Genomic DNA, 25,013 nt, shown 5'->3' with positions numbered 1-25,013 from the left:
GTAACAGTCGACATCCTCCAGTGGCTGGTGTTGTGCTTTTAACTGCTGCTAGACGTACTTCAGTCCTTGAAAGTGAGGAAATTAATGACCACTGAACTAGGCACACAGAGTTCTTCATTATGAGCTTAAATCACTCTGCAGTATTGCAAATTTCTTTGTATTTTGAGTCTCATCTTCAGTTTTAGTCATCACAGATTTACACAGCGACTCTGGTGTACTGATTGTTTTCTCCTGATTCTGATTGCAGGCAGATATCTTTGCTTTTGCTTTCATAGCAATGATTTGCAAATCTAGTGTAAAGCTCTGTAACCATGCTTGCAGTAAAATACATATCTGAAACACCTCCATGATGTCATGCAATAGTAATCATCGTAACTTCAACTTATGTGGAAAAGAAATCTGAGGAATGAAGGAGACGTTGAACTGTTTTCCTGCAAATATGGTTGTCATAGTCTAAATCAAAGTTCTTATATTTAGGCTTACTCCTCTTTTTGCTTACACTGGTGTAAGTCTGTGAGACTTCTCATCAGCTCTTTATGGAGGCTGTTGTATACCTGTGAGCAGAAGTTGGCTCATGTCCTGTGAATCTGGCCTTTAAAGGAGAAGCTTTTGATAAAATAGTCATCTTGAAATCAAGAGGAGCTGAACTAGATGATTAAAATGAGACCACCATGGTAGCTTCTAAACTATAAGTTTGTGCCAAAACTGCAGGTTTTGAACATGTCAAGGTTCAGGAGTGGTTCAGTCAAATATTTTCTTTTAATTTATGAAAGAAGTAAGAACTCTAGGTCAAATTTACTTCCAAAGTTGAATTTATATTTGATCTGCAAAGGATATACCAGAGATTTTGTTTGCTGCTCCTGCTTTTTAATCCTTTCTCAGAACCTGTGTTAGCTGAAGCTTTTGCAAACTAAATCCCATTTTTTAACTCAAACTTGGTTTTATGTGAGCGTCTGTATAGACAGGCACATATATATTTATATCAGTCCTATTGCATTCCTACAGGACTCCAAACAGGGTTTCAAAATGTCAGATGCAAACACAGCCCCACACATGTCTTGTTTTTTCTGGGCTAATAAAAGCAGAAAGTCCTAGAAATCTGGGGACGCAGTCTTTGAGATCTCCAACAAAATTGTACTCCCTGAAGAGGGTCAGGGATCTGGAAAGAATGTCCCTGTACCTGGATCCCTGTCTCCTGTACTGCAATCCAAACCTTTTGAAGTTTCCCATCATTACTTAGAGTATTGTTGTATTGTGAATTGAGCTGATAGATGCCCACAATAAGAATAATGATGAAAATGATCATTCTTCCTTTCCATGGAGCTCAAACTTTGAAGGCCTCTTAGAACCTAACAAATAAGAGAACTCAGACTTGGAGCTTCAAAGGCAAAGAGTAAGTTGAAAAGATGTTCCAACCACCCATCTAATTCCCTACAGCCATAAACAAAACATGAAACTGTAAGCCTGTATTTTCACCTTGAACAAAATGTCCCTTGCATAACACACCTCAGTGTAAGCTAGACCGTACTTCTGCTATCAAAGGTAAAAATAATACAACTCGTGGAGACAGTGTTGCATCTCATTCTGACTTATTTATTATGATCATCATGACCTTGGAAAAAAAATACTGTTAGCTGCAATTGCATGGACACTGTCTGTCCTCAAAACCATCCATAGTAGAAAACAGCTGTGCATGTGTAATTGAGAACATGTGCACCACAGAGAGCAACACTAGGCTTTTCTATGCATTTCCATTTCTGTGCAGCCAAATACCTGATGGCAAAATAGGCACTGAAGTGCTGAATCAGAAGTGAAACCCTTTGCACTCAGAGTGTGGCCACTGCTGACTCCCCATGCAAGAAAATCAAAAGGGAACTGGGACATAAGAGGGTGCGGATGTACAGTTGAAATCCAAACTTCTACAGCAACATCTCTATAGCAAGTGCTGATGTATGTGCCCTGTGGTTTCTTTGGGTTTTTTTAAAACTAATTATTATACATTTTGGCTTGGAAATATGCAGAATCTAATCAACCTGAAAAGTCAGAAGACTGTCTTCCAAATGTTCTTAAGAGCAGAAATGAATAGTGAAGAAAAAAGTCCTGAAGTCACCATTTTCCAAGGAAAGCAGACTGTGGGAATAGTCTCTCCTTGTCCTGGTGCTTTCTCTAAATCAAATGATTTTGAAGGGATCAACCAAGACACAGCTGTATTGTGCAGAGAATGAAGACTATAATATTTGTGGAGAATGAGGACTGTATTCTGGTACCTAAGGAAGGCTGAGGACTTGCTTTAATACAAACTGCTTCCAGGACTATCTAAACTGGGACTTTTCAGGAAGACACCGAGACAGATCAGGAAGACACAAAGCAAAACCTTTGGCATCAGGCCTTCCGGAGGCTTCATTTACTTAATGCTGTTTCTTTTGACAGGAAAGGAACATCTGGAAGCCTTTAAAGACATTTAAATGGATTCAAATTTTTAATGAAAGCAAAGATCAGGAAAAAAAAACAGGAAAAAAAATATTTTCCTGATGGCTCACTAATATTTTACTAGTCATTTTACTCTGTCATGTGTTCTTGTAAATAGTTTGTGGGTCCCTCTAAGTCTTGCAACTAACACCACTGAGCTTGCTAGTTTTAGTCTTGAGAAGTCTCTGCCTGCAAATGCTGTCAGAGAAACTTTAGTGTCTTTTAGAGCTGCATTTCTTATATCTGTTTCCAAGAGAACTTTCTTTTTTATTTGCTTATTTTTGGCTGCTCTGTGAAACACCCCCTCCTACTACCACCCCAGAGAAATTTAAACCCCTGAAGAACATTAAAGCAATCTGCTGATGCCTCCTGCATAAGTCTGAGAAAACAGTGTGTAGAGACTATTCAGCTCCTTGTAGTTCATATGTATTTTGTATTCTTGTACCCTCTGTTTCATTAAGACAAGTCATTAACATGAAAATAGAATCTTTGTTTATTCAGAGCTCCTCTGTTCCCCATTTTCATTCTTCCACCTGCAGCTCTAAGTGATGCCCTGACATCCACACTTGTGATGAAAGAGGTTGTAATGTCACTCTGTGGAGGAAGATGTCAGATGAACAGATAAACCTTTAAAATAAGAGGCGACTGGCATTTTCTTAAAAAACCCAACGAAACAAAAAACAAACAAACAAACCAAACCACAAAAGGAGGAAAAAGGGATCCGTAATTCTCTACCTCATTAAAAGGTTGTGAGGACTATTTGTGCTGGGCAGGCTTTAGTGATAGGCTACTGTAAAACTGACGCCTTTAATAACTGCTATAATTCAGGTATCTTATGATATATCTGTTTGCATAATCTAGGTATGTGAAAGTGGTATACTGAGGAAAGCATAATCCACTCAGAGAATTAACCATATGTTATGTGTCTGATAGAAACATAAAAGAATCCACTTTGCATACAACCCCAAGGCACTGCAGTTCTGCACTGTATCAACACTATTCATGTTTTTTATTATTCTATGGCAGGTTCTTGAGATTTTGCTGTTAAATGTACTGTGGCAGAAAAATGCATGACAGTTATCAAGGTGCTTAGTAATTCTGGAACTATGTTCTGTAAAAATACCCTAATTACTAGGAAGGAGTATTCTAAGAAATACTAGTTCAGCAGTGTAATACAGAAACAGCAAGTTAATATACATGCATTATTGTTGATAGCACAGTGTTTACTAATGTAGTTGGCGCTAGGGGAAGAGAATGCAGTAGATGTTGGTTAGAAGAGTTGGATAAATGCTTTATCTAAATACTTCTGAGTTTATTTTTGTGATACTTGGTGATTTTCAGCATACATTCCTATCGTGGCATTTTTCTGGCAAAGATGCTGGTTTGTAGTGAATACAAATGTGAGCACAGTTGGTGAATCAGTCATATTAGAAATTACTTTACTTTTTTTCTTGCTTTTTAAAGTGGTCCAGTCATCCAGTCAAAGTTCAATAGTGATACCTTGTGACTTGCAAATCGAAACATTCATGACCAGTAGTTGCAAAAAAACCTAGTCAAAGTGCATATAGTTCAATATGGCCAAGATATATATGCAGAAATTGCTCATTTAAAGCTAGATTTTTATTCTGGTCCTCAGATCAAGTCATGCCTTCAGCCAGAAATTATTTTCTGAAAGTCAGTAAGTCAAGCTATCACAATTAGAGCTGGCCCTAAAAAAACAAAAATAAAAGGTTAAAAAGCTCATTAAAATGTCTGCAAAATGTAGTGTTTTTTAATCAAAATGAAACATTTTCTGAAAAGATTCTCAGCTAATTCTAATTATAACCTAACCTTGAAAAACTTGGGGGAGAAAAAAAGAAATAAAGCCAAATAATAAAATAGTCTTAAAAACTAGCATAAAATGAACAATAGAAAAACCAGGCTAGTAAATTATATCATCAAGTTATAATCATTAACTGTATCAGTGCTATTGATTATTTTTTTCCACTTATTTGAGTATTGCACCCAGACATTCAAGTAGAAGAAATACAAAATAAATACCACCCCATACTTCAAGAAGATCAAAGCACTTTAATGATGAGAGAGCTAGAACACCTCTCCTATGAAGACAGGCTGGGAGAGTTGGGGTTGTTCAGCCTGGAGAATAGAAGACTCCAGGGAAACCTTATTGTGGCCTTTCAGTACTTAAACAGGGAGTTTACAAGAGAAATAGAGAGACTCTACTGGTGCTGTAGGTACTGGTGGGACTGTAGTCATAGGATGAGGGGTAACAGTTTTAAAATTAAAGAGGATAGATTTATATTAGATATAAGGAAGAAATTCTTTGCTATGAGGGTGCTGAGATCCTTGCCCAGATAAGTTGTGAATGTCCCATCCCTGAAAGTGTTCAAGGTCAGGATGGATGGGGCTTTGAACAACCGGATGTAGTGAAAGATCTCCCTTCCCATGGCAGGGGATTGGATTGGAATAGATTATCTGTAAAACTCCATTCCACCCTAAACCATTCTGTGATTCTAAGATGACTAGTTTAATTAGACAAAAAATACAGCTGAGGGCTTTCATGCACCTCATAGGCATAACAGACTGATTAGAAGTAAAACCATATCATAGTATATCTCATTCCTGGTAGGGTCATGTGTCCATGATGATAATGATTCCCTGAAGAAATTACAGAAGATACATCAGTTTGGTAAGAGATATTGCTATGTCTCCACCGTGTCTTGTTTTTTTTCTGAGTATGAGAAGGAAAAGAAGATGGATGCAAACATGGTAAAAAAGCAGCCAACCAACCTTTCCCCTCAAACAATACAAAAATATGCACACACACTGAAAGAGAGAAAAAGATAAACTGGTAAGCAGCTGGGAGGACAGATGAGTAGATACGGCTATATCTGTGTTTCTTTTATGAGCAGTGGCAAAGAAAGTTAATCTTCAGAGCAGAATTAGAGAGTATATATCTTTTCTTTTCCAGATGAGGCTAGAGACTGTATTTTAAAAGCTCTGACTGTGTTCATTGGAGCAGCTGAAAGAGTTGAAAATCAAGGGAAAAAAGTGTCAAAGCCCTGTTAAAAACTTCATTATATTCAAGCAGTTGGAGCAAGCTGGGCGAACTGTCCCAGTGTTCTTGTCAGATCTTGGCTTGGTGAGATTTGCACGCCCACCCAGGTGGGCTGAGGCAATCTAAATGGCATGGTATCTGGGCTGTTTACAAATGGTGCTGTGTATTGCTGAACAAGACCTTTTAATCACCGCAGGGCAACTGCTGGAGTCTGACAGGGAAGATGCCAATCAAAGGGCATTGTGACAGCCTGCCCAGAAAATTATCTGCTTGATCTAACACAGAAGCCATACCTGATGAGTTGAAGTGTACTACAAATTTAATTAAAAATATGTGTATTTCATAGCTTAAATATGGTGGAGATGTGCACATGCCAGAGGGGCACGTCACAGAGGGAACAATGACAGTTTTCAGGAGATCTGAATTAAGCAACTGATGGGCAATAGCAAGAGTAGTGAATTTTGCTTGATTTCCATTTTTTTTTTTTTTTTCTGAATTGAACACCACACTTTTGCTTCTAGTTGAAGTTTGGCTTTGGGAGAAAGTCAGACTGAAGGTTTGACCCTCTATAACACAGGCTGCTATTACCTTGCTAATATTTTAAGGGAACTTTATGGCTGCCAGCCTAAGGATACAGATGGGCTGCCGGCAAGCAACACTGCCAGGGATCACAGTGAAGGGCAAATCTGCAACCATGCCTTTCCTTGGCCCTTACCATGCTGCTGCTGCTAACATTAGTGATGGTAACACATATTAGAGCACTTTGTCACCATTCAGTGCCCCTGACATTTACCATTTTCTCACCAGAAAGGTCAGTGTTACATCCTGCCCAGCCAGAGTACAAGGAAGCATACTCTCAGCTGGCAGAGTTTACTAAAAATCCCACTGGCTTTTCAACAGATTTAGTGAAAACCTCTGCTTACAGTTCTCAGACAGCTGAACTCTGATGTAACTCTATATTTTTGGTACAAATGAAGGCTGAAATCTCTCAGATTTATCTTGGGAATTAGAATTTTATTCCTGTCTGGCTTCCAGAGATACAAACTTGCCAGCCCCATGTCAGTCAGCAAGGACAGAAAAAAGTCATGCAGCATCCTCTGCCTGTTGCTGTTGAAAGATCATTTAGATTCTTTGGATTTATGATAAGTTTTAGTTCTTAAGAAACTGGGATCAGAAATACGTATCTTTCTTCCCTAGACAAATCTGCGAAAATTGCCCAAAGTCACACAGTAGAGGTTGATAGCCCTCTGGTCCTCTGAGTCTATAATAAGCAGATCCTCTGGTCTCAGCAGTCTCTTGAGAGAACTTGTTACTCATAATCAAATCAAGATTTGTCAGAGAAAAATATAACTCCTCAGTCCCAAATCCTTAGTTTGGTAGAGTTCTTCCATGTGTGAGAGAAAAAATGTTCTCAACCTTGTTTGATTATCACAGGAGTTCTAAAGATGGGGGTAAAATAGTAACTTGAATGTTCTAAAATTCGTAACTGAACAGATTCTTGACCACTTACATGACTCTGCTCCCTTCCTCCCCATAGAGTCTTGTCCTCCAGTTGTGAATAGAGAGAAGAGGTATATTCACCTGAATAAACCTTTTGGGACTGAGAGGCCCCAGTCTGATTGATGCATGGGTTGGTGTGGTTTTGTTTTCCTGATTCAGCTGACTTATTTTAAAAAATCATCCAGAGATGCTTTATAAATTAGTACAGACTCCCAGGAGTTTCATCTTCTCTCCCATCATCCACTTCCCTCCATTAAAGATCTGCAGAAGTAGGCAGACATCCATATACCAGGTTCAAAATCTTGATTTGGGGCTTAGTAGCAGAAGTCTGCAGTGCTACACAGGACCCTGGAACATGTCAGTTTTCAATGGGCATTGGACTAAGAAGCTGATTTCTCTGTATGCATGTATAAAGGGCAGCCCTTGAAAGGGTGAGGCAGTTACATAGTAGTTAACTGTGAATTTGTCTAGATCTGTGTCAGGAAGGTTTCACTGCTGTTTTCTGTGGTATGTTTAATGAGTAGCATACTGTGTTACCAGAGTTGACTTTCCACTCTTGCTATAAATGACTCCTTGGCCTCCTCTGGAGCACCCTGACTGGGCCCCAGCAGTACAAGATACCAGAAACATGCGTCTTAATACAGTGGGAAACCATGATCATATTAGACTGTACCAGCAGAGAAGCAGTAAATCAGGTAGATTTGGTCCATTATATTAGGGAGCTGAGTTCAGAGGCTGTAATTAGGGGGTACCTTTCTCCTTTCCCTTCAGACCAGTGTGATGTCTTAAGTTTCCTGCAATATATGAAAAAGAGATGTAGGACAGAAGGACTATCTTAAAATCAGGATCTAATCCTAGTAACTGAATTTTATCCACTTAGTTTAGATCCTCATGTTAAGACATTCCTCCCACGCAGTGTTACCAGAAATGGACTCCTACCTCCCTGAGAATTCACATCCACCTATTTCAGAGTTTTAGCCAAGTTTCATCTCTGGAGCTTCCCACAGAGAGCTGTGGTGTTACTGCAGCAGGATAGAAGGCTTGGCTTGCTACTCTCCTTGAAGCTGTGGGGTATGTGGACATCATGGGGTTGAAGGCTATGGATAATCCTGCTCTAGGGTTGTAAATGATGGTGAGAGTAGAAGTGATTCCCCATGGCCTGGAAATCACACCACAACTCCCATTTACCTACTCATCTCTTTCAGTGTTAGCAGCAACAGCCACCTGTTTTTCTGGGTCAGTGTTGTGAGGTGGCACAAGTAGGAGCTTTACTCACTGCACTGCTATTTTTTATCAGTTCTAGAGAAAATGTGACAAACTGAGTAAAGCATACCGTAGGATGGATATGGCCCAGTGGCTGCCAGTTGAATTGCACAAAATTCTATCATTTCACCTAATTAGACAATGTGGGAAAGAATAGTGCAGAGATATAGCAGGGAAAATCTAATTAGATTATTGTCAAGGGAGATTTATGGGCCAGATATAAAGAAATGAAGTGCTGATTTATGCCTGTCTGGAATCTGACCCTTTGTTTCTAAAACATGACAGGAGAATATGGCTAAGAGATGCTAAAGCTAGAAAGCAATCTTTAAATTATGTTTCAGAAATAGTAAAATAGGTAAAATCTCACATAATAGGGACTGAACTAAAGAAATCATAAGAATTCCATCCCACACTGAGCTCCCTGGGGTGGCAGATTCACTGACCTCTGCAAGCAAAAAAGGAACAGAGAGTATCTGCAAAATCCTCATGGAGTCAACATAGTAGTAAAAGAAAAAGGAGCCTGGAGGACTCAGGCTCTATTTTTGTCTCTGCCACATAACAACTCTGTGATCTTGGTCAAATCAATGAGGTCCCTGTGCTCTTGACTAATCAGTGGAGTTTATCTATGAAGCTGAGAACAAAAATTTTCCTCAACCCCTATTTCTAACTTGGCCTGCTGGTCTTGTACTTTTCCATAGGTCTTGAACAAATCAGTAGCATGCAGGGAAGGTTACTTAAAGGTTGATTATTAAGTACTTTTGTATCTTTGGACAAAAAGCTCCCTGTTCATTGCTACATGTTACTATTTTTATGAAGGGCAATTAGGATTTAGAGTGTTATAGAAGCATCAGTGGAACCAAAAAAATGATGCTACTGAGGACTCCATGAACGTCATTCGCTGTTGTTATTTTCATTCTGTCCTTTAAAACAAAAACAAAAATCTGCCATTCACTAAGTTGGAATAAGCTGTCAGTTTTTTAACATGAAGTGGCAGGATGTGTCCCAGAGGCAGTGGGGGAGCTGGTTTTGCATTGGCAAGATTTATGATAAGGGATTCGCATGAGTGCTGAGGCTAAAGGAAGATAAATCCCCAAAGGCAAATTCTACCAATAATTGAATTACAAAGCCATTATCATGTGCTGAACAGAGCAACTTTATAGCTCTATTGTGACAAGATAAAGCTTGTTAGAATATTTATGTTCATAGGACAACTTTGGCATAAGGATCTCTGAGAGTATGTTCTCTCTTCTACCTGTCTGTTGCAGCTAATTAGTCTTTCTGTGTAATGCAGTATATGTGGAGATGGAGGTGTGCTCAAATTGGGGCTGGAAGGAAGGAATGCTGAAGGTCAGGAGACATCTCAGAATAAATAACACGTTAAGCACAAAGTCATCTGCAGAATGAAACTAGAGTCTAGTGTCTAGAAAAAGAATCAGGACAGGTTGTGGGAAGGAGAAGAGAGGGCACAGAGGCAAATGAACGTTTTTGATGATGAGGGGTCAGGCTGGATTTCCCAAGCGATGTGTCACTTTTCTGTTTGGTATTGCATTGAAGCCACTTCTAACCTATTCTGAGTCAGTGTTGATAAGCTCAAAGTGGCCAGAACTGTGTCGATCTCATTCCACTCACCTTAGTAGAGTCATGCTGTTATCTGTCATTTATCTGCCATCCATTGCTGCATGAAGAAATCATGCCTGTTTCCCCCCAAAAGAAGGTGAAGGATGGTGGTAGGAGTCCTGATTCTGCACTTTTTCATTTCCTCCAGGATGTGGGAAGGCTGCATAACTTCTCTATCCCAATATAAAGAATGAACAACATTTGCACTAGTTCTGACTGTGAAAAGGGTATAGTAGTAGTATTTCTGTTCTTCCAGCCTTTCATTCTGGGCCAGGGTTCTGTAAAATAGCATTGTCTTCTATTGCTTATCTTGAAAGACCTTTGATCTTGGCTGCTGTGAGCATGTGTGATACAATGAATACATATGAAATGTTTGCATCAAGTTTCTTGTGCATTTAGTCCTAGATATGGTGTTACTGTGTCTGAAGTCAAGTATCCAAACTCAAAGGCACCCAAAGCTACTTTACAGAATGCACAAACCCGTGAGATGGAGCCTCTATTGTCTGGTGCTTCAAGTTCTTTGTTTATGAAAAATGGTAGTTTGAAATTAAGTACACCAAGTGGAAGCTTTTGCTATCTTCACAATGATGCCTTTTTGCAGTTCTGAGTGGTCTGACTGCCTTGCAAGCCTCATCAGTTCCCAGCATCCATAAACAATTGCTTTTGTCCCCAGAAGTGAAAAAAGATAGAAGAGGTGGAAACCCCAGGATAACAGGGTCTCTATTGAATTTCCTTGGCTCAGAAGAGCTGACAAGCCAAGGAAGCCAAGGTTTTAGAAATGTTTCAGACAGAGGGATGGCAAGGGGTTGGTCACTACAGAAATATGCCAACTAGCATTTGCTGTGCAATGGGCAGTTCCAGGCTGCTTTTGTTTAGTTCAGCCTAGTTCTAAACCAGAGGATGATTTGGGGTCTTTTCCCTGTGCCGCTTCTCACGGTGGATGTAGAATCTGCATTCAGAGCAATTACTGCGCTGCAGTCAGTGATACCAATTTGTGAAGCTCTCAAGTGCAGATGACTACTTAGCAGGCTTGATGGTGATTAAAATTTTAGGAAGCAACTTTGTGATAGGACTATGGGGGTCCTACATTTTTCATAATGTGAGCATCTTCTGTGTAAAGTCAGTGGGGTCACTGCCTTGCACTCCCCTTTGCTTTTTTAAATCCTCATTTTCCCAAAAGGTTTTTTTTCCTCTTTCTCTTATTTCAAAACATCCAGACAATTATACCAACAAAACACAGAAGGCTAATCGCAAAAATACAATAGGCACCGTTCAGCAGAAAGTGTTGCAAGCATATCCCTGCTGTACTGAAATTTCAGGAAGTATTACAGAAAGCCTGACATTAAAGGCATGGAGAAAGGGCATTCTGGCATTTTTACCATAAAGTGAAAACATAGACAGTGGCAATAAGGAAAGTTTGTGGATATATGAGTGATTGGTCTTTGAGAACAGATGCTGAAAGAGAAGAAAAGAATTGAGAAATATGAGAAGAAAGTGCTGCTGGCATAGCTAACAAAAGTTCTCAGACTAGGGAATGATACAATTTTGGACTGTTGTTTGTTTTTAGAAAAATTTCTGAGAGAAATCAGTAACTGAGGTGGTCCCAGAGTGTTGTTCATCTGTACCTCTGTTCTTTGCAGGGTGCTTGGATTATAAGCTATTGAATACGTGGCACTTTTTCCTTGTTTAGGTTGTGAAGTGTACATTGACCAGGTTACATTAACCATGTGCACAAAATATAATGAAGTAGAGCAGGCAGTTGTATCAAGTTAGAAACACTGAGTTTGAGGCTTTGGTGTTACCTAGGTTAAATCCAGCATGTAGTTTCCTTCTTCCATGTGTGAAGCTTGTATTTATTGATCACTCTGGTATAAGAGCCTTAAAATCTGGTCATCAATGAGGACTGGAATTTCTTTGTAATCCATGTCGGTTTGAGCTCAGAGGGCAACTGAGCACCACACAGCTGCTCACTCCCCCCAACCCTGAGAAGGTGGAAAGCAGAAGACCCAGGAACTTGATCTAAGGACAAGGAGGGATAATCTCATCCTTTAAGGCACAGGCAAAAGACAGACTCGTTAAGGTAAGAAAAAAAAGAACATAAATTTAATACAGACACTAATGACGACAACACTTAAGAGACAGAATAGGACTGTGAGAAGCTTTATCATGTCTTGAAAACACCTTCTCCCATCCCACCCTTCTTCCCGGGCTCAGCTTTGCTCCCGACATCTCTATCTTCTTCTCCCCAGCGGTGCAGGGGACAGGGAATGGTGGGTGTAGCCAGTCCTGCCACTTCTTCCACCTCAGGTGGGGGAACTCCTGGCATTCCTCCCCTGTTCCAGTGCGGTCCTCCTCTCACAGGAGACAGTCCTCCACAAACCAACTCCGACATGAGTCACTCCCACGGGTGTGTGGGTCACCCCCACATGTTGCAGTCTTCCCAGCACCAAACTACAACAGCAAGGTCTTCTTCCCATGGGGTCCTGGCCTTCTTCAGGTGCAGTCACCTGGCTTGGCATGGGGCCCCCCACAGGCCACAAATCGGTATCAACTCCACCATAGACACCTGTAGGCGGCCCTGCCGTCTTACCACGGGATACACAGAGGAGTCTCTGCTCCGGTGCACCTCCCCCCTCTTCTCCTTTCTTCCACTGACCTTGGTGTTTGCACAGACGTTCTCCTCACAACTCCTCTCAGGTTTCCCTTCTTAAATACGTTATCATGGAGGTGCAGCTGATTGACTCGGCCTTGGTGCAAAGGTGGGTCCGACTTGGAGCCACGGGAGCTTCAAGAAGCTTCTCACAGGGGGCCACCACTGTAGCCCCCTCCCTTGCTACCAAAAAATCCCTGCCACTCACTCAAACCAGGACAATCAGTTAGGTTTATTAATTTTATTTCATACTGATGCCATGGGCTTAACATTGTTACTTAATTAATTCTCAGGCTTGTAGAAGTACATTGTCCTCCTCAGCTTTTAAGGATGTTTCTATTTTCCCCCAGTCAAATGAAAAACCCAAGAAAACCCACTAATACTGTAGCTGCATGATCAATAGATCTGGTTGACATACTAAAAATTTAAGATTTCTAATGTGTGTTCCACAGTTCCTAACACCCTGTTTCCAGTAGATGCTTTGAGAACTGATTGTCCTATGCACATAAAAGGATATGTCTGTCTTCCTACAGAGTGCATGTTCTCAGGTGCAGTGCAACCAAGGGCATGGCATTTATCTCCTGTATATGCTCATTATGATCAGTATTGCATTTCTGAATATTTCCTAGGCTTTTATGCACCATATAGTAAATAATAAAGCTAAGGTAAACTATACAAAACTTTACTCTCTCAGAGAGAAGGTGGCCCAAGGACATCATCTTTCTCCTTTACTTACAATCCATAGTTTATCTGTAATTCATGTTTTTAAATGTAGGCAATAAATGTATTTCAAGTCTGTTGTGTTACTGCTTTGGGACCTTTATGTGATCACATGTGGGTGTCTGTAGTGTAAGTGTCCACACATCTTATATTCAATGGAGAGAAACAGCCCTTTCTAGGATAAAGTTTGTCTTGTCACAAAGTCATATCTAACACTGTTCATATGAGCCACAGTGCAAAACTGCCTGTTCCTCAGAGAGTTGAGTGTGATTTGCTCAGAGTTAAATATCTATAGTGTATAACTGGTAAGATGACTATTACTTGATGTGGCTTTTCAGGTGGTATGGAGGTATGTATAGAGAAATATTACAGGGCAACCTGTATACAGGGCTGTGGACAAAACAGCATGATACAAGAAAATGTGACATTAAAAAAGTTCTGGTCAGTAAGCTCTCAGCAGAATCCGGATGGGAGTGATACGTTTCTGGATGTCAGCTATGTACAACGAATATTGATTTGAGCAGATAAGTGTTTGTATTTTGCCAGTCCTTTGCAACTGATTGTTCATGATATCATTTAATATTATGGGCCTGACTTTGACCTTGTGTTGTCACAAGTAAATTAAGCCTTTTTTCTATCAAAGCAATGGAATGTGTATTTTCTAAGGCAGGAAGAAAGATCTAGCAGATAGGAAGACCTGGATATTGTTCTTGCCTCTACCTCAGATGTCCTGTTTGACTTTAGGAATTCACTTAGATTCTCTGGGCCGTAGTTTTCATCTTTGTTTTTTATCACAATTCTAATTCACAGGGGTTAGGAGATATCAAAAGAAAGGAAGCCCTTGAGTAGATGAATAATGTTTATCACCAGTCATGTTTCAGCCATCCTTGTTCTGTAAATCCTTGGGACAATTGATGGCTTAATTCTGCCTTGAGCTGAAGCTTCTGCAGTCTCAATACTAGCTGTTGCAGTGTGAGACTAAGTAATATACAGGTACTACAGCTGTAGCCTTCTAACTTTCAGGGCATGGTGAGTACAGATATTTATATGCTGCTCTTAAGATGTTTAAGAGTTTGATGTAAATTATGGCTTGTATCACAAGTGAAGACAACAGTGACAATCATGTCCCATCCATCAGTGAGATGTCTCATTTGAATCAGCTGCCTTTGCCTGAGAAGATGCAATAGAGGTGTTTCTTGGAGTCAGAATAGAACTGTGAGGAGGAAACGCACAAAGCACCTGATTCACAGGCTTTAACTAAGGCAACAAGTTCTTTGCTGGACGAATACCATTGTTGCATGTCTCTGAAGAGACAAAGTGTTCAAATCTGTGGAATATAATCCTTGTTTCTCTGGAGGGTTCACATCTCCATGGGGCTGTGTGAGGTCAGGAGGAGGAATGCACTGACAAAGCTGTACTGTGTCTTCTGCAGTAGTCCAATTCCAGGTGTGCTTAAGGACTGCTTGAATAAACAAGAATTAAAAAGAGATATGCCAAATTACAAGCTTAGCCCTTCTGCAGTTTTGTAGAGCTATTTGTCACTGGCATCTATCTATCTTGAGCTGAACTTTTAACTAGAAGGCCCAGCATTTTGGCCCTAAATCTGCCGATGATAGCAGGTAAAGGAAAAATGCTCTAGGAAGGTACTCCCTTCCCAGCTGGGGTCAATTGTCTGGAAGCAGAGATTTTAAATGGAAGTTGAATGTTTAGGAGAAAAAGGCCTTGCCATAAATGTTATTAAAATTGGAGAAGAGGTGAAAGTAATGCTGGCTTGGAGTCTTTTCTAAAACTTCCAGTGCTCAGCAAAGGAGAACAAAAAAATCCCAACCTTTTCTAGCTAGAGAATTGTTACAGATTTTGTCAAGCCAAGCTAAGGATTAATCAGAACACAAATAATCTTGTTATTGTTAACATTTTTATAATGGTTATTAGTTAATGCGCATGATGATTAAGGGCTGGAGTTGCCTCTGATTGCAGTCAGTGGGAACTGAATTAAGGTCTAAATCACTGTTTGAACTTCACTTTAGATTTCCTGAAAAATAATGAGGCTTTGAACAGAATAACATCTAATTTGTCTATCACTGGAAATGAATGTTTCTCTTCCATCATGTGTTTATTAACTTGGATGTCAGGCAACTAAAAAGAAACTGGTTGTTTAACCCGTAGCCTTAATCTAAGATTATGACTTGGATGACAGGAGCAAGACCAGAAACAAGGCTGATTGTCAGAGATGCTGCTGGGTCTGCTGTACAATGGGATTGACACATACAGTCAGCACCGCCATAGTTCAGACTGTCCATCAAACCACTGGCCATTTGGACTGTCCCAGGGAGTTGTTGAGGCCAGCAGTACCAGTCCAGGGTAACCTCAACAATGGAAGTAAAGCTGGAGTCCGTAAATCCCTTATTTGCAGTGCTCAATATCTTTATGTTGTTGCTTGTTAATTCAGAGTGAGCAAACAGTCATTTTCTGAGTCAACCTGACATTTATTTTATTAATGGAACAGTTTTTATTAAATCAGAAGTGATAAAATGTCTCAGGATGAAATGGGTTTTTAAAATTTCTTAATTAATGAGGGAATATTGATCATTAAGAGTGTCAATTAAGCAAATGTGCATAAAATGTCCAATATAAAGGCACAGCTGTAATTACTATGCTGGAAAACACTATTATCTCATCAATTAAAGTCTTCTGTATCCCACCCAGAACTGAAGTGCATCCTTCTGACCAAACCAGGAGACACATCAAAATGTCACAGACATGTCTCCAGGCAGAAGGAAGTGAAGGGGTCGGAAACAAAGAACTCATAAACACAGTGGCATTGATTTGATAAAATGATGGAATTTCTTTCAAATTTTCAAGATTATTTTAGGGAAAATGCCAAAATGCTTTCAAAATGATCAGTTCTTACTTGTCAGTATGAGTTTAGGTCCAGCTAACCAGGATCTCCTGTGGAATAAGTATCTCAGACATTCATGGTATCTGTTGTTTTTAATGCCTTTGTATTAATCTTTTACAGGTCTATGATGGGGTCTGGTAGAGAGCCTGATCTTGTGCACCTAGAGGCAAAGACAGTGGATGGTCGTAAGTACATCAGCTTCCAAATACTGTGGTGTTCTGGACTGCCCTCATATTCTTTTAACCACACAATATCATGTGTGGTTAAAAGAATATGAGAAATCTGTCAGGAAATCTGACTTCTCTTTAGTTATTCACTCACTTAATATGAGGGGTTTGACTGTTCGAAGGGAGGTCTGTCAGAAGAGAAGTCTTTCCAGCAAGGCAAAAAGTTGGGATTAACAGACTTTGAAAGGAGCCAAGAGCATGGTAAAGAAGAATAGGTGATAAGTAGTATTTGGAGTTAGTATACACAGCACTTTTCTTCCTATGTGATTTTTGATCATGGGAACAAGGCATTGGAGAGAAGTTCCTGGGTCACAGAGTCTAGCTGCTGTTGTTTCACACAGTACATAATATCACCTTGTTTGTAGCTTTACAGTTTTAACAGACCAAGGATACTCTGCCTTAGGTACTACCTTTGAAAATGCCTCATTTCTCTCACGTTAGAAACCTTCTAATGACCAGCCCAAGTGTATCCTTCACTGCTATTGCTTGTCCTGTCATTGTCCTTCACTTTCATCAGCTCCTCTCCCTCCCTGCTTTGCCTCTTGAGGTTCTTTTCTCCATTTCAGGAGCCTCCTTTACCTGCAACTCCAAAATATTCTCCTAATTGGCTGTAAATTCTCTCAGGCACCCTAAGCCACCCGCTGGCCTTTTCTCCTCCCACCCATGCTTCCTCAAGGTTTATCTTTGAGCTCCCCTACCTTTGCAAGTCTTCCTCCATGGATGTCTTTTCCAGAACACTGGATTGCCTCAGGCAGGCATGACACCGAAAGCCTGGCTGCCATAGATCTCGTCATTGTAATTCCATATTGTTTCCTCTGTAAATAGCAGCTTTGCTGCAACATAACAAGCAGATTTTTACATTTGCAATATTTAAGTATTAATGATGCACTCAAGTAATTCCTTTAAAAATGAATAAAATTTTCCCCAGAATTGTACCCACAAATGCAGTGGTGTTACTTAAAATGTGTAGCTTTTTTGTTGGAAATTTGAAAACTGTCTGAAAAGGTAACTGTAAGGTAATCAGTTTTTTAACTCACTGAAATTTAGCATGAAAGAGAATTTTTTGGAAGATGAATTTTGAAAAGAAACAGTTGCGATAGAAACCATAAAACTTTAAAGGTCTTTCCATTTCAAGATATGCAAGATTAGTAAAAATGAAAGAATGTATTATCTCTATTTCTTATCATTTCTGATCTCAGATTATTATTTCTCCTCTCAGTTTCACTTACCTGAACATGGCAGCAGGGCTGGGAACATGAAGCTTTCTATCTCTTAGGACATGCTAAATGAGAATGAAATATTTTAACAGGACAGTGACTATTTCAGCACAAAATATTACTGTTATAAGGCATTAAGAATTTGAGGTCATTGAGATGAAGTACTGTAATTGATGTTTAAGGAACTATATTCTGGTGATGCTTTTGAGGGATGTTCAACTCACAGTGGGCAGAGAAAGTGCCATGCTCCAAATGCCTTGAATGGTCTTGTTTGAGTTCTTAGGCTGCAATAAGAACATTTTGCACAGCTATAGCACATTTCTGCAAAAGACTCCTTGAGTGCTTTATTACAGCTCTTAAGGTAAAAACCAAAAAACAGGTAGATTAAACTGGCTTCACTGAGGAGTCAGGCATATTGGTAAAGAATTGTAGAATAACAAATTATTGCTTATCAGCTGAGCTCTAGTAACTGATTCTGCACACTTATATTTACTTAGTTATGAGGCAGCACGAGTTAAGTTTTTCTGTTTAGGCAGTGACAGAACTACTGATGTAAGTATAGCAGTGGTGTCAAACCTTACCCCTCTCACAAAACAGTCTTCAGATGAATCTTCTGCTCATGAATCAGGAGGTCCCCAGCTCAGCTCATTGGCAATATAAGAAAACATGTTGGATTTTCAGTAAGTGCGTGCTGTTTTGCCCATTATTCCAGGGAGCGTTGGGCTCTGGCAGAGGGCTATGGTAGGTAGCTGAAAGCAGTAACCTTGGAACATATCACAGCATTTTTTGCCAGAAGATATTTGGTAGCACCGCAAGTCACAGGATTTTGAGACTGAGACTAAGAGTGTGCACATGGTCCATTCCTCTAGTTACCATGGCCAACTTGGTATATTCAGGTGTCTTGGCTACTAGAGATTTCTTCCAAGTACTAAATCAGTCTCCTTTTCCCGGATGAAGTAACCATGACCCTCCAATGGACAAACAAACCTTTCTCCTTTGGAATGAAGCATGTGTGTTGCTGCCAGTGGGGTGATGGAGTGTGCTAAAGTGAGATAGATACATTTTCTTCAAGTTGAGGGTAATTTGGAAATAATTTTTCTTGGGTATTTTGTGTTTGTTTGTTTTTTTTTTTAAATGTTCTTTCATTTACTTATTTATACTTTGTTTGCAATACCTCTTTTGAGAGTTAACCAAGTGTAAAAATTCAATAAAGGGATTAAATTTGAGAAGGTAGACTTGCCAAAACAAGACAAGGAGAAAGAAGGAAAGAAAGGAGAGTGGTGTGGAAACAACCACAAAATCTGTACAATAAAATAAAAGATCCTGAAGTGGAAATATAAGGACTAAGCAAAAACCTGCTGAACTTAGTACAAATAAGAAAAAAACACCTCATTCTTGTGCTGGTATCTTTTCCAGCAGACACTGAGTAGTACAACTGCAGATTTAGGTGAGAAGAAGTAGAAATGTCAGCAGAGTACGGTGTTAGCCCGTCTCCCTGGCAGGGTTGTTTGAGAATGTCTGTCAGCAACAAACTTAGTACTGGGCTTTCCCTAGTAGAACACCAATAACTCTCTATCTCTGCTCCCTGATTATGGTCTGTCTGTGCATTTTATTTATTGTGTTTATATACATAATGTAAAAGGTTTACAAGGACCAAAATAGGAGTCTCTTAGCAGGCATAAATCAGTATAACTTCAGTGGTATGTTGATTTACACCCGCTGACGATCTGGCTAGCAGCGTTGTACCTGAGTGCACATTATCCCTACTGGTTTTTTTTTCCTCGGGATACAGAAAAATCTGGACTTCTTCTGAACACACTGTCTCATCAAACTAGGATGCAGGTAGGGATGAACACACTGAGTACAGACTGCAATTTAGTTGTATTGATGGAGACAGATTTGCAGGGCTAATCATTACCATTTATGTTTTTAATCCTGTTGTGTAAATTTTGGAGAGCACCAGGCAAATTTTCAGCTTGTCAAATGTGATGGTTTTGTTTATTTTTTTAACGGCTTCAGGCCCCATCTGAGTCAAGCTGAGACTGAGAGCACAGTGGTAAAACTGATTTTTCTGGTTGGAAGAAGTTCATATGAACCTTATCTCACATTTCCATTTGTACGTTTGTGTGTCCCTGGTGTTCCACTTTGATTTTGGAACAGGATCAAAGGTGAGCCAACAAAGTCAACAGGAATTATAATTTTTTTTTGCCTGGTTTCAGGTCAACACCACAGTAAGACAATTAATCCCCTACAGTTCTTAACCACATGATAAGCTTCTCTTTGTTACATTCACCACCACAGACAGCAGGCAGAATGACTGGTGGAAGTTAAATCTAGGTTTGCTCAAATGCAGCTTGAAGCGCTCTCAGAAGGTGTATAAACTTGAAGACATGTGCGGTTTAGGTTTGTAAAGAATATACAAGTCCTGAAAGATCCTTAATTAATGGGCTTATCTGATTTGAGCTAGTGAGGGTTATCCCAGTAAAGTCTGATTCAAGCTAATTGATGTGGGAGGTATTTTTTATTCAGATGATGCCTACTGAGGAATCCAGACTGTTGGTGAGACTTAGAAAGATGGATTCCTACAAGGCATTTGGAGACTAACTGGGTACCCATTGGCCCTCCAGAGAATGGCAAGGCTGACTCAGAGGCTAAGTGACAGTTTCTATAGAGGCAAGTCAAGAAAACCAACTGTTACATTTATGAGATATGCATTTGCTTATGTAGATAGATGCCAAATGATTTTGAGTAAAGTTTTTAATTTATGGTTGGGTTTTTTTTGGTAAGTGTGGATGAAAGAAGCTAAGAGGTTTGCTAATGTCCTGGCAAAAATTTAGAGAGCTGCTGATATTTAAAAAGTACTCTTGTTTCCTTTACTTTTCTTCTGCTGTCCTGATTTACACAACAACTTTTCTTACTGAAAGGTAATTTAGATGCTGCTGTGATTGCAGATAGGACTAAAGCCTCACCTGGGGTCATCAGGCATGCTCTGCTTGCTGATCAACAGGGACTGAGCATCTGGCCAATAGTGTCTGAATCACAAAGTTGTGCTAGGACTTTAATTTCTGTTTTCACAGAACTTTGCTAGGAAGAATAAAATAATCATTGCTGTGGAAAAATGAGTAGGCAACCTAGCCTGATAATCTTTTGCTACCATAGCTAGAGTGGTGAATTATTTCCTATAGTGCCTTAAACCTGTGCAGTGATTTTTTTTCCTGATCATGATTAGTATTTGTCCTGGAGAATGACATCTGTTGTTTTCTCCAATTATATCCTTATGCCAGAAATGGCAGAGGATATACTTCACAATGTAAAGAAAGATTCCTGACTCTGACATGCAATGAAGAAAGAGTAGCAGCTGGATAAAAATAGATTTGTGAGTAGTTAGTAGATGCGGTGGCTTCATTCCACTGATCTTCATTACTGGTTAATTGCATTGCTCATAAACATTTCACAAATCAATGTTCAGACCAGATGGAAATGGATAAAGAACAGTCATTTTGTGTGTTTCTCAAATAAGGAGTAGAAAGAGAATGGGAGTAGAATAAGGAGTAGAAGAGTGTGGGAGAATGTTTAATGAAATTGTGGAACTCATTGCCATAAGGAGGTTGTGGATGCTGAAGGTGTACCTAGACTACCAACGCATGTGGACAAATTCTTATAACCTTTTCTAGGCTTTTGTTATTAGTCACTGTTGGAGAGGGGTTACAGGCCTGGGTCTTTCAGTGAAGTATGTTGCTACCATGTTCTTACAGTTCATTAGTTACAGGATGCCAGTCATCCTTCAAAAGCAGAAGCCATCCCTAATGTCTAAGCTGCTGATTTGTCCTTAGTGGATTTATTTGTAGAGAGAAGGACACATTTCTCAAAGAATTAAAGGCAAGAAAAGTAAAAATGATACATTTGCAGTGAGTACAGTGAATATTTTCTCTGACTGTCCTTGTGATCAAATAAGGTTTTCGAAAGATATACATGCAAGCTTAGACTAGAAAGCAGTGGGTATTAGGGTTTGATATGTCATCAAAAATAACATTCAAAGTATCCTGAAGAAAGTCCTACTCTGCTTTAGGAAGGGATTTGAAACTTTCCTGTGTACTTTTGCAGGGGCTCACTAACCTCCAGTAAGCACCAACGACCTTCCATCTCCACCAACTGAAGCAAGAGATGTCTCTGGGACAGGCTGGATGCATTTGCCTTGAGAACATATTAGCATGGATCTCGAGCTAAACAAAAAAGACTAAAATATTTAATGACACAGGGTCCCCCTGGCTCTTAACTTTTGCTAAGTGTTAACATTTGCAGTTCTTTTACCACTGAAACAGATTAATTTTGCCAGAGGATTCCTTTACAAGATGTCTCCTCTGTCCTTGTATTCTGTGATTTTTTTATGATTCCTCTTTAGAAAGAGTAGCCATTCCCTGAGAAGAATCCTACTCTAGGTGTCCAAACCTGTCAAAATCAAAGTGTCTGGTGGTGTAAGAGCTGGGAGTTGCTATGTTCTTTTCTCCAGGCATAGCGTGACTTTGTTGTTGTATATTAAAAACAGCAGCTGTTGTTGGAGGTGTGGGTTCTGGAAATGAAAAGCATAATGTCCTAATTACCTATGGCAGGGAAAACAGCTGTGTGGGAAAACTAATGAAATTAATTCCAGAGCTTAGCAACTGAATACATTAATTGACATTAATTAATGCTAAGTTACAAAGCTCTGCCAATGGAATCACATAAAATGTCCATGAGAATCAAATGCCAAAACAAAATCCTTGAGTTAATGTGAGCACAGCAAAACTCCCCTTAGGAAAAAAGAGGGATCCAGGCACTGCAAGAAGCCTGCTTCTCCTTTCTGTCTCTCATAGCACAGGGAGATTTTCTTGGTGTGCACATCTCAGGGTTTGTCTGTTTGGGCGATTAGCTTAAGCAATTTTGGTGCTCTGCCCTTTAGTAGTTATTACTGGCATTTTAGAATTGAAGCCGTGGAGAATTGCACTGTAAAAGTTCACAGGAATTGCCTTAGTAAATCTTCATCAATGGTACAATCACTGCTGCACAGACTCCTGCGATCACAGCAGAAATAGACATAAGTCCCCATACCTCCATTAAAACAGGATTGAAAAAAACTTCAGTCACCTCTAATGGATGTCAACCTGGCCTGCTCTTTAAAATCTCTTGTGGAGGAGATTTCTTAATTTTCTTTGCTGGCTGGTCCCAGCAGCACCCATCCTTTTACCTCCCTGTGCTCTCAGGATAAATAATCCGTTTGCATGGGATATAAGACAGCACTGCAGTCTCCTCTTAGTGTCTCCCAGATGGCCTGTGTGCCTCTGGAAGTAAAAGGAAATAGTGGTGATGGGGAAAAAAAAAAAAGAAAACAAGGTGGGAAACAGAGGTCTGATCCTGTACAGCTCTACACTGGGTGATCCTATATAGCTCTACACTGGGTGATTCAATCCCATGTATGAAAAGCCACCCAGTCTTGCCAACAGCATGGGGCGGGGGGGGGTGGGGGTGGGGGGGTGGTGGAGGGCAGGCAGCCGTTTGAACTGATGCTGCTTTGTTTAAGCTCAGAATTGCCAGCCATTTCACTCAGGAACCTTCTTGAGACAGAATGAGACCCCAGCTGGAGTACTGCGTCCAGCTTTGGAGCCCTCAGCACAGGAAAGACATGGACCCGTAAGAGCGGGTCCAGAGGAGGGCCACAAAAATGATCAGAAGGCTGGAACACCTCTCCTATGAGGAAAGGCTGAGAGAGTTGGGGTTGTTCAGCCTGGAGAAGAGAAGGCTCCAGGGAGACATTACTGTGGCCTTCTAATACTTAAAGTGGGCTCATAAGAAAGATGGGAACAAACTTTTTAGCAGGGCGTGTTGCGCTGCTCTAAAAGAGAGTAGATTTAGACCAGATATAGGGAGGAAATTTTTTATAATGAGGGTGATGAAACACTGGAACAGGTTGCCCAGAGAGGTGGTAGATGCCCCATCCCCAGAAATATTCAAGGTCAGGCTGGACAGGGCTCTGAGCAACCTGATCTAGTTGAAGATGTCCCTGCTCATGGCAGGGGGGTTGGACTAGATGACCTTTAAATGTCCCTTCCAAGCCAAACCATTCTATGACTCTATGAATGTGGGGGCAGGTGTGGGGGGCTGTCCTTCATGATACAATGGATTGAATTAAACAGGAGGAGTGGGAAGTGATTGTGTTGCAGATGAAGGGATGCATCCCCGTCCTCTGTCTTAGGACAAGGAGGGGAAATGCTGCACCACACAGTACTATTGGGTGGTGGAAGAGGCTCTGGCTCCCTTGTCCCCTCCTTCCTGGGAGCAGAGGGACAGAGGGCTGAACAGCTCTGAAAGGGAACTTTCCTGAGCTCACTGAAATGAGCAGACTGGGAGTTACGTCGTTCCCTGCCCTCTCGTGGCTAATGTGGAAAAAATCATGTTCCTCTGAAGGGAAATGCATTTCAATCATGCTGTCCGGGTTGTATTAATTAATGCTTTGCAGTGAACTGCGAAAGCATAAAATGTTATAAACTGCAGTAACTAATAATACTTAACACTTTATATATTCCAAGGACTCTGAAAATGCCGGGGTCCCTCATCAAACTTCAGTGCAGGTTCGTTACCCTGCATGTCTGTTTCAAGCAGAAGTCAACAGCACTTAGAAGTAAGGAAAGAAATGTGAAATGATAGATTTAAATTAAAACCAAGATTAAATATGAGATGGTAAAATCCAGCCATTTCTATTTCAGTGTAAAATGCTACTTCTCTGATCAGAACATGTTAATTATATCAAAGAAGGGGCTGTGCTTCTCCAACAAGGAAAAAGATTAGAAGTAGTTCTAACATTAAATGCCATGTAGTGATTCTGTCACATAAGTGCTAATGCTAAAATGCCAAAATCCTTATTCCTGTATATCAGCTTTGTCATTAAACAAGGTGCAACTTCTTAATTGATCTGAAAGAGCCCAAATTGAATACTGAGAATATGGTTCTGTATTCTAGGATAAATTACCACCATGAAGAAATTAAAATTGTTTTTCTTCAGATGATGTATTACGAGATAAGCACCGTGCAGTGCTTCATAATAGGAGATGAGGACATCCCATACAGTGATAGTGGATGAGATGGCTCTAGGTCTGGATTTAGGCCTTTTACTTTGAAACATATGACTGAAACTACTTAAGGCCTCTAGTTTCAAAAGAGTGTGGAATGATCACCCAGGTTTGCCAGAGTGCATCTACCTACACTGTCAACAGAGAAGTAAGTAAAACCCCTGAACAGGAGGTGGTCTGAATTACTTGCTGAGGTGATCTGGATTACTCTGCAGAGCGTAAGTGCTGTAGGAAATACAGAGTTTCACCGTGGAAGGGGTTCTCAGTGGTGACACTATGGGGCAGGTGGC

General features: G+C 40.2%; 1 protein-coding gene across 1 annotated transcript in view; it reads left to right on the top strand.

Moving 5' to 3' along the window:
- The window catches only part of LOC141926073 (VPS10 domain-containing receptor SorCS1-like), a 297,323-nt gene that overhangs the window by 195,033 nt on the left and 77,277 nt on the right, over nt 1-25,013 (top strand). Inside the window, exon 6 of the mRNA XM_074831226.1 lies at nt 16,297-16,361. Coding sequence (XP_074687327.1) covers nt 16,297-16,361 — 65 coding nt within the window. The remainder of the gene's footprint in view (nt 1-16,296; nt 16,362-25,013) is intronic.

The sequence above is a fragment of the Strix aluco genome, chromosome 7 (assembly GCF_031877795.1).
Source record: "Strix aluco isolate bStrAlu1 chromosome 7, bStrAlu1.hap1, whole genome shotgun sequence".
NCBI lineage: Eukaryota > Metazoa > Chordata > Aves > Strigiformes > Strigidae > Strix > Strix aluco.
This window is presented reverse-complemented; position numbering and strand designations above follow the sequence as displayed.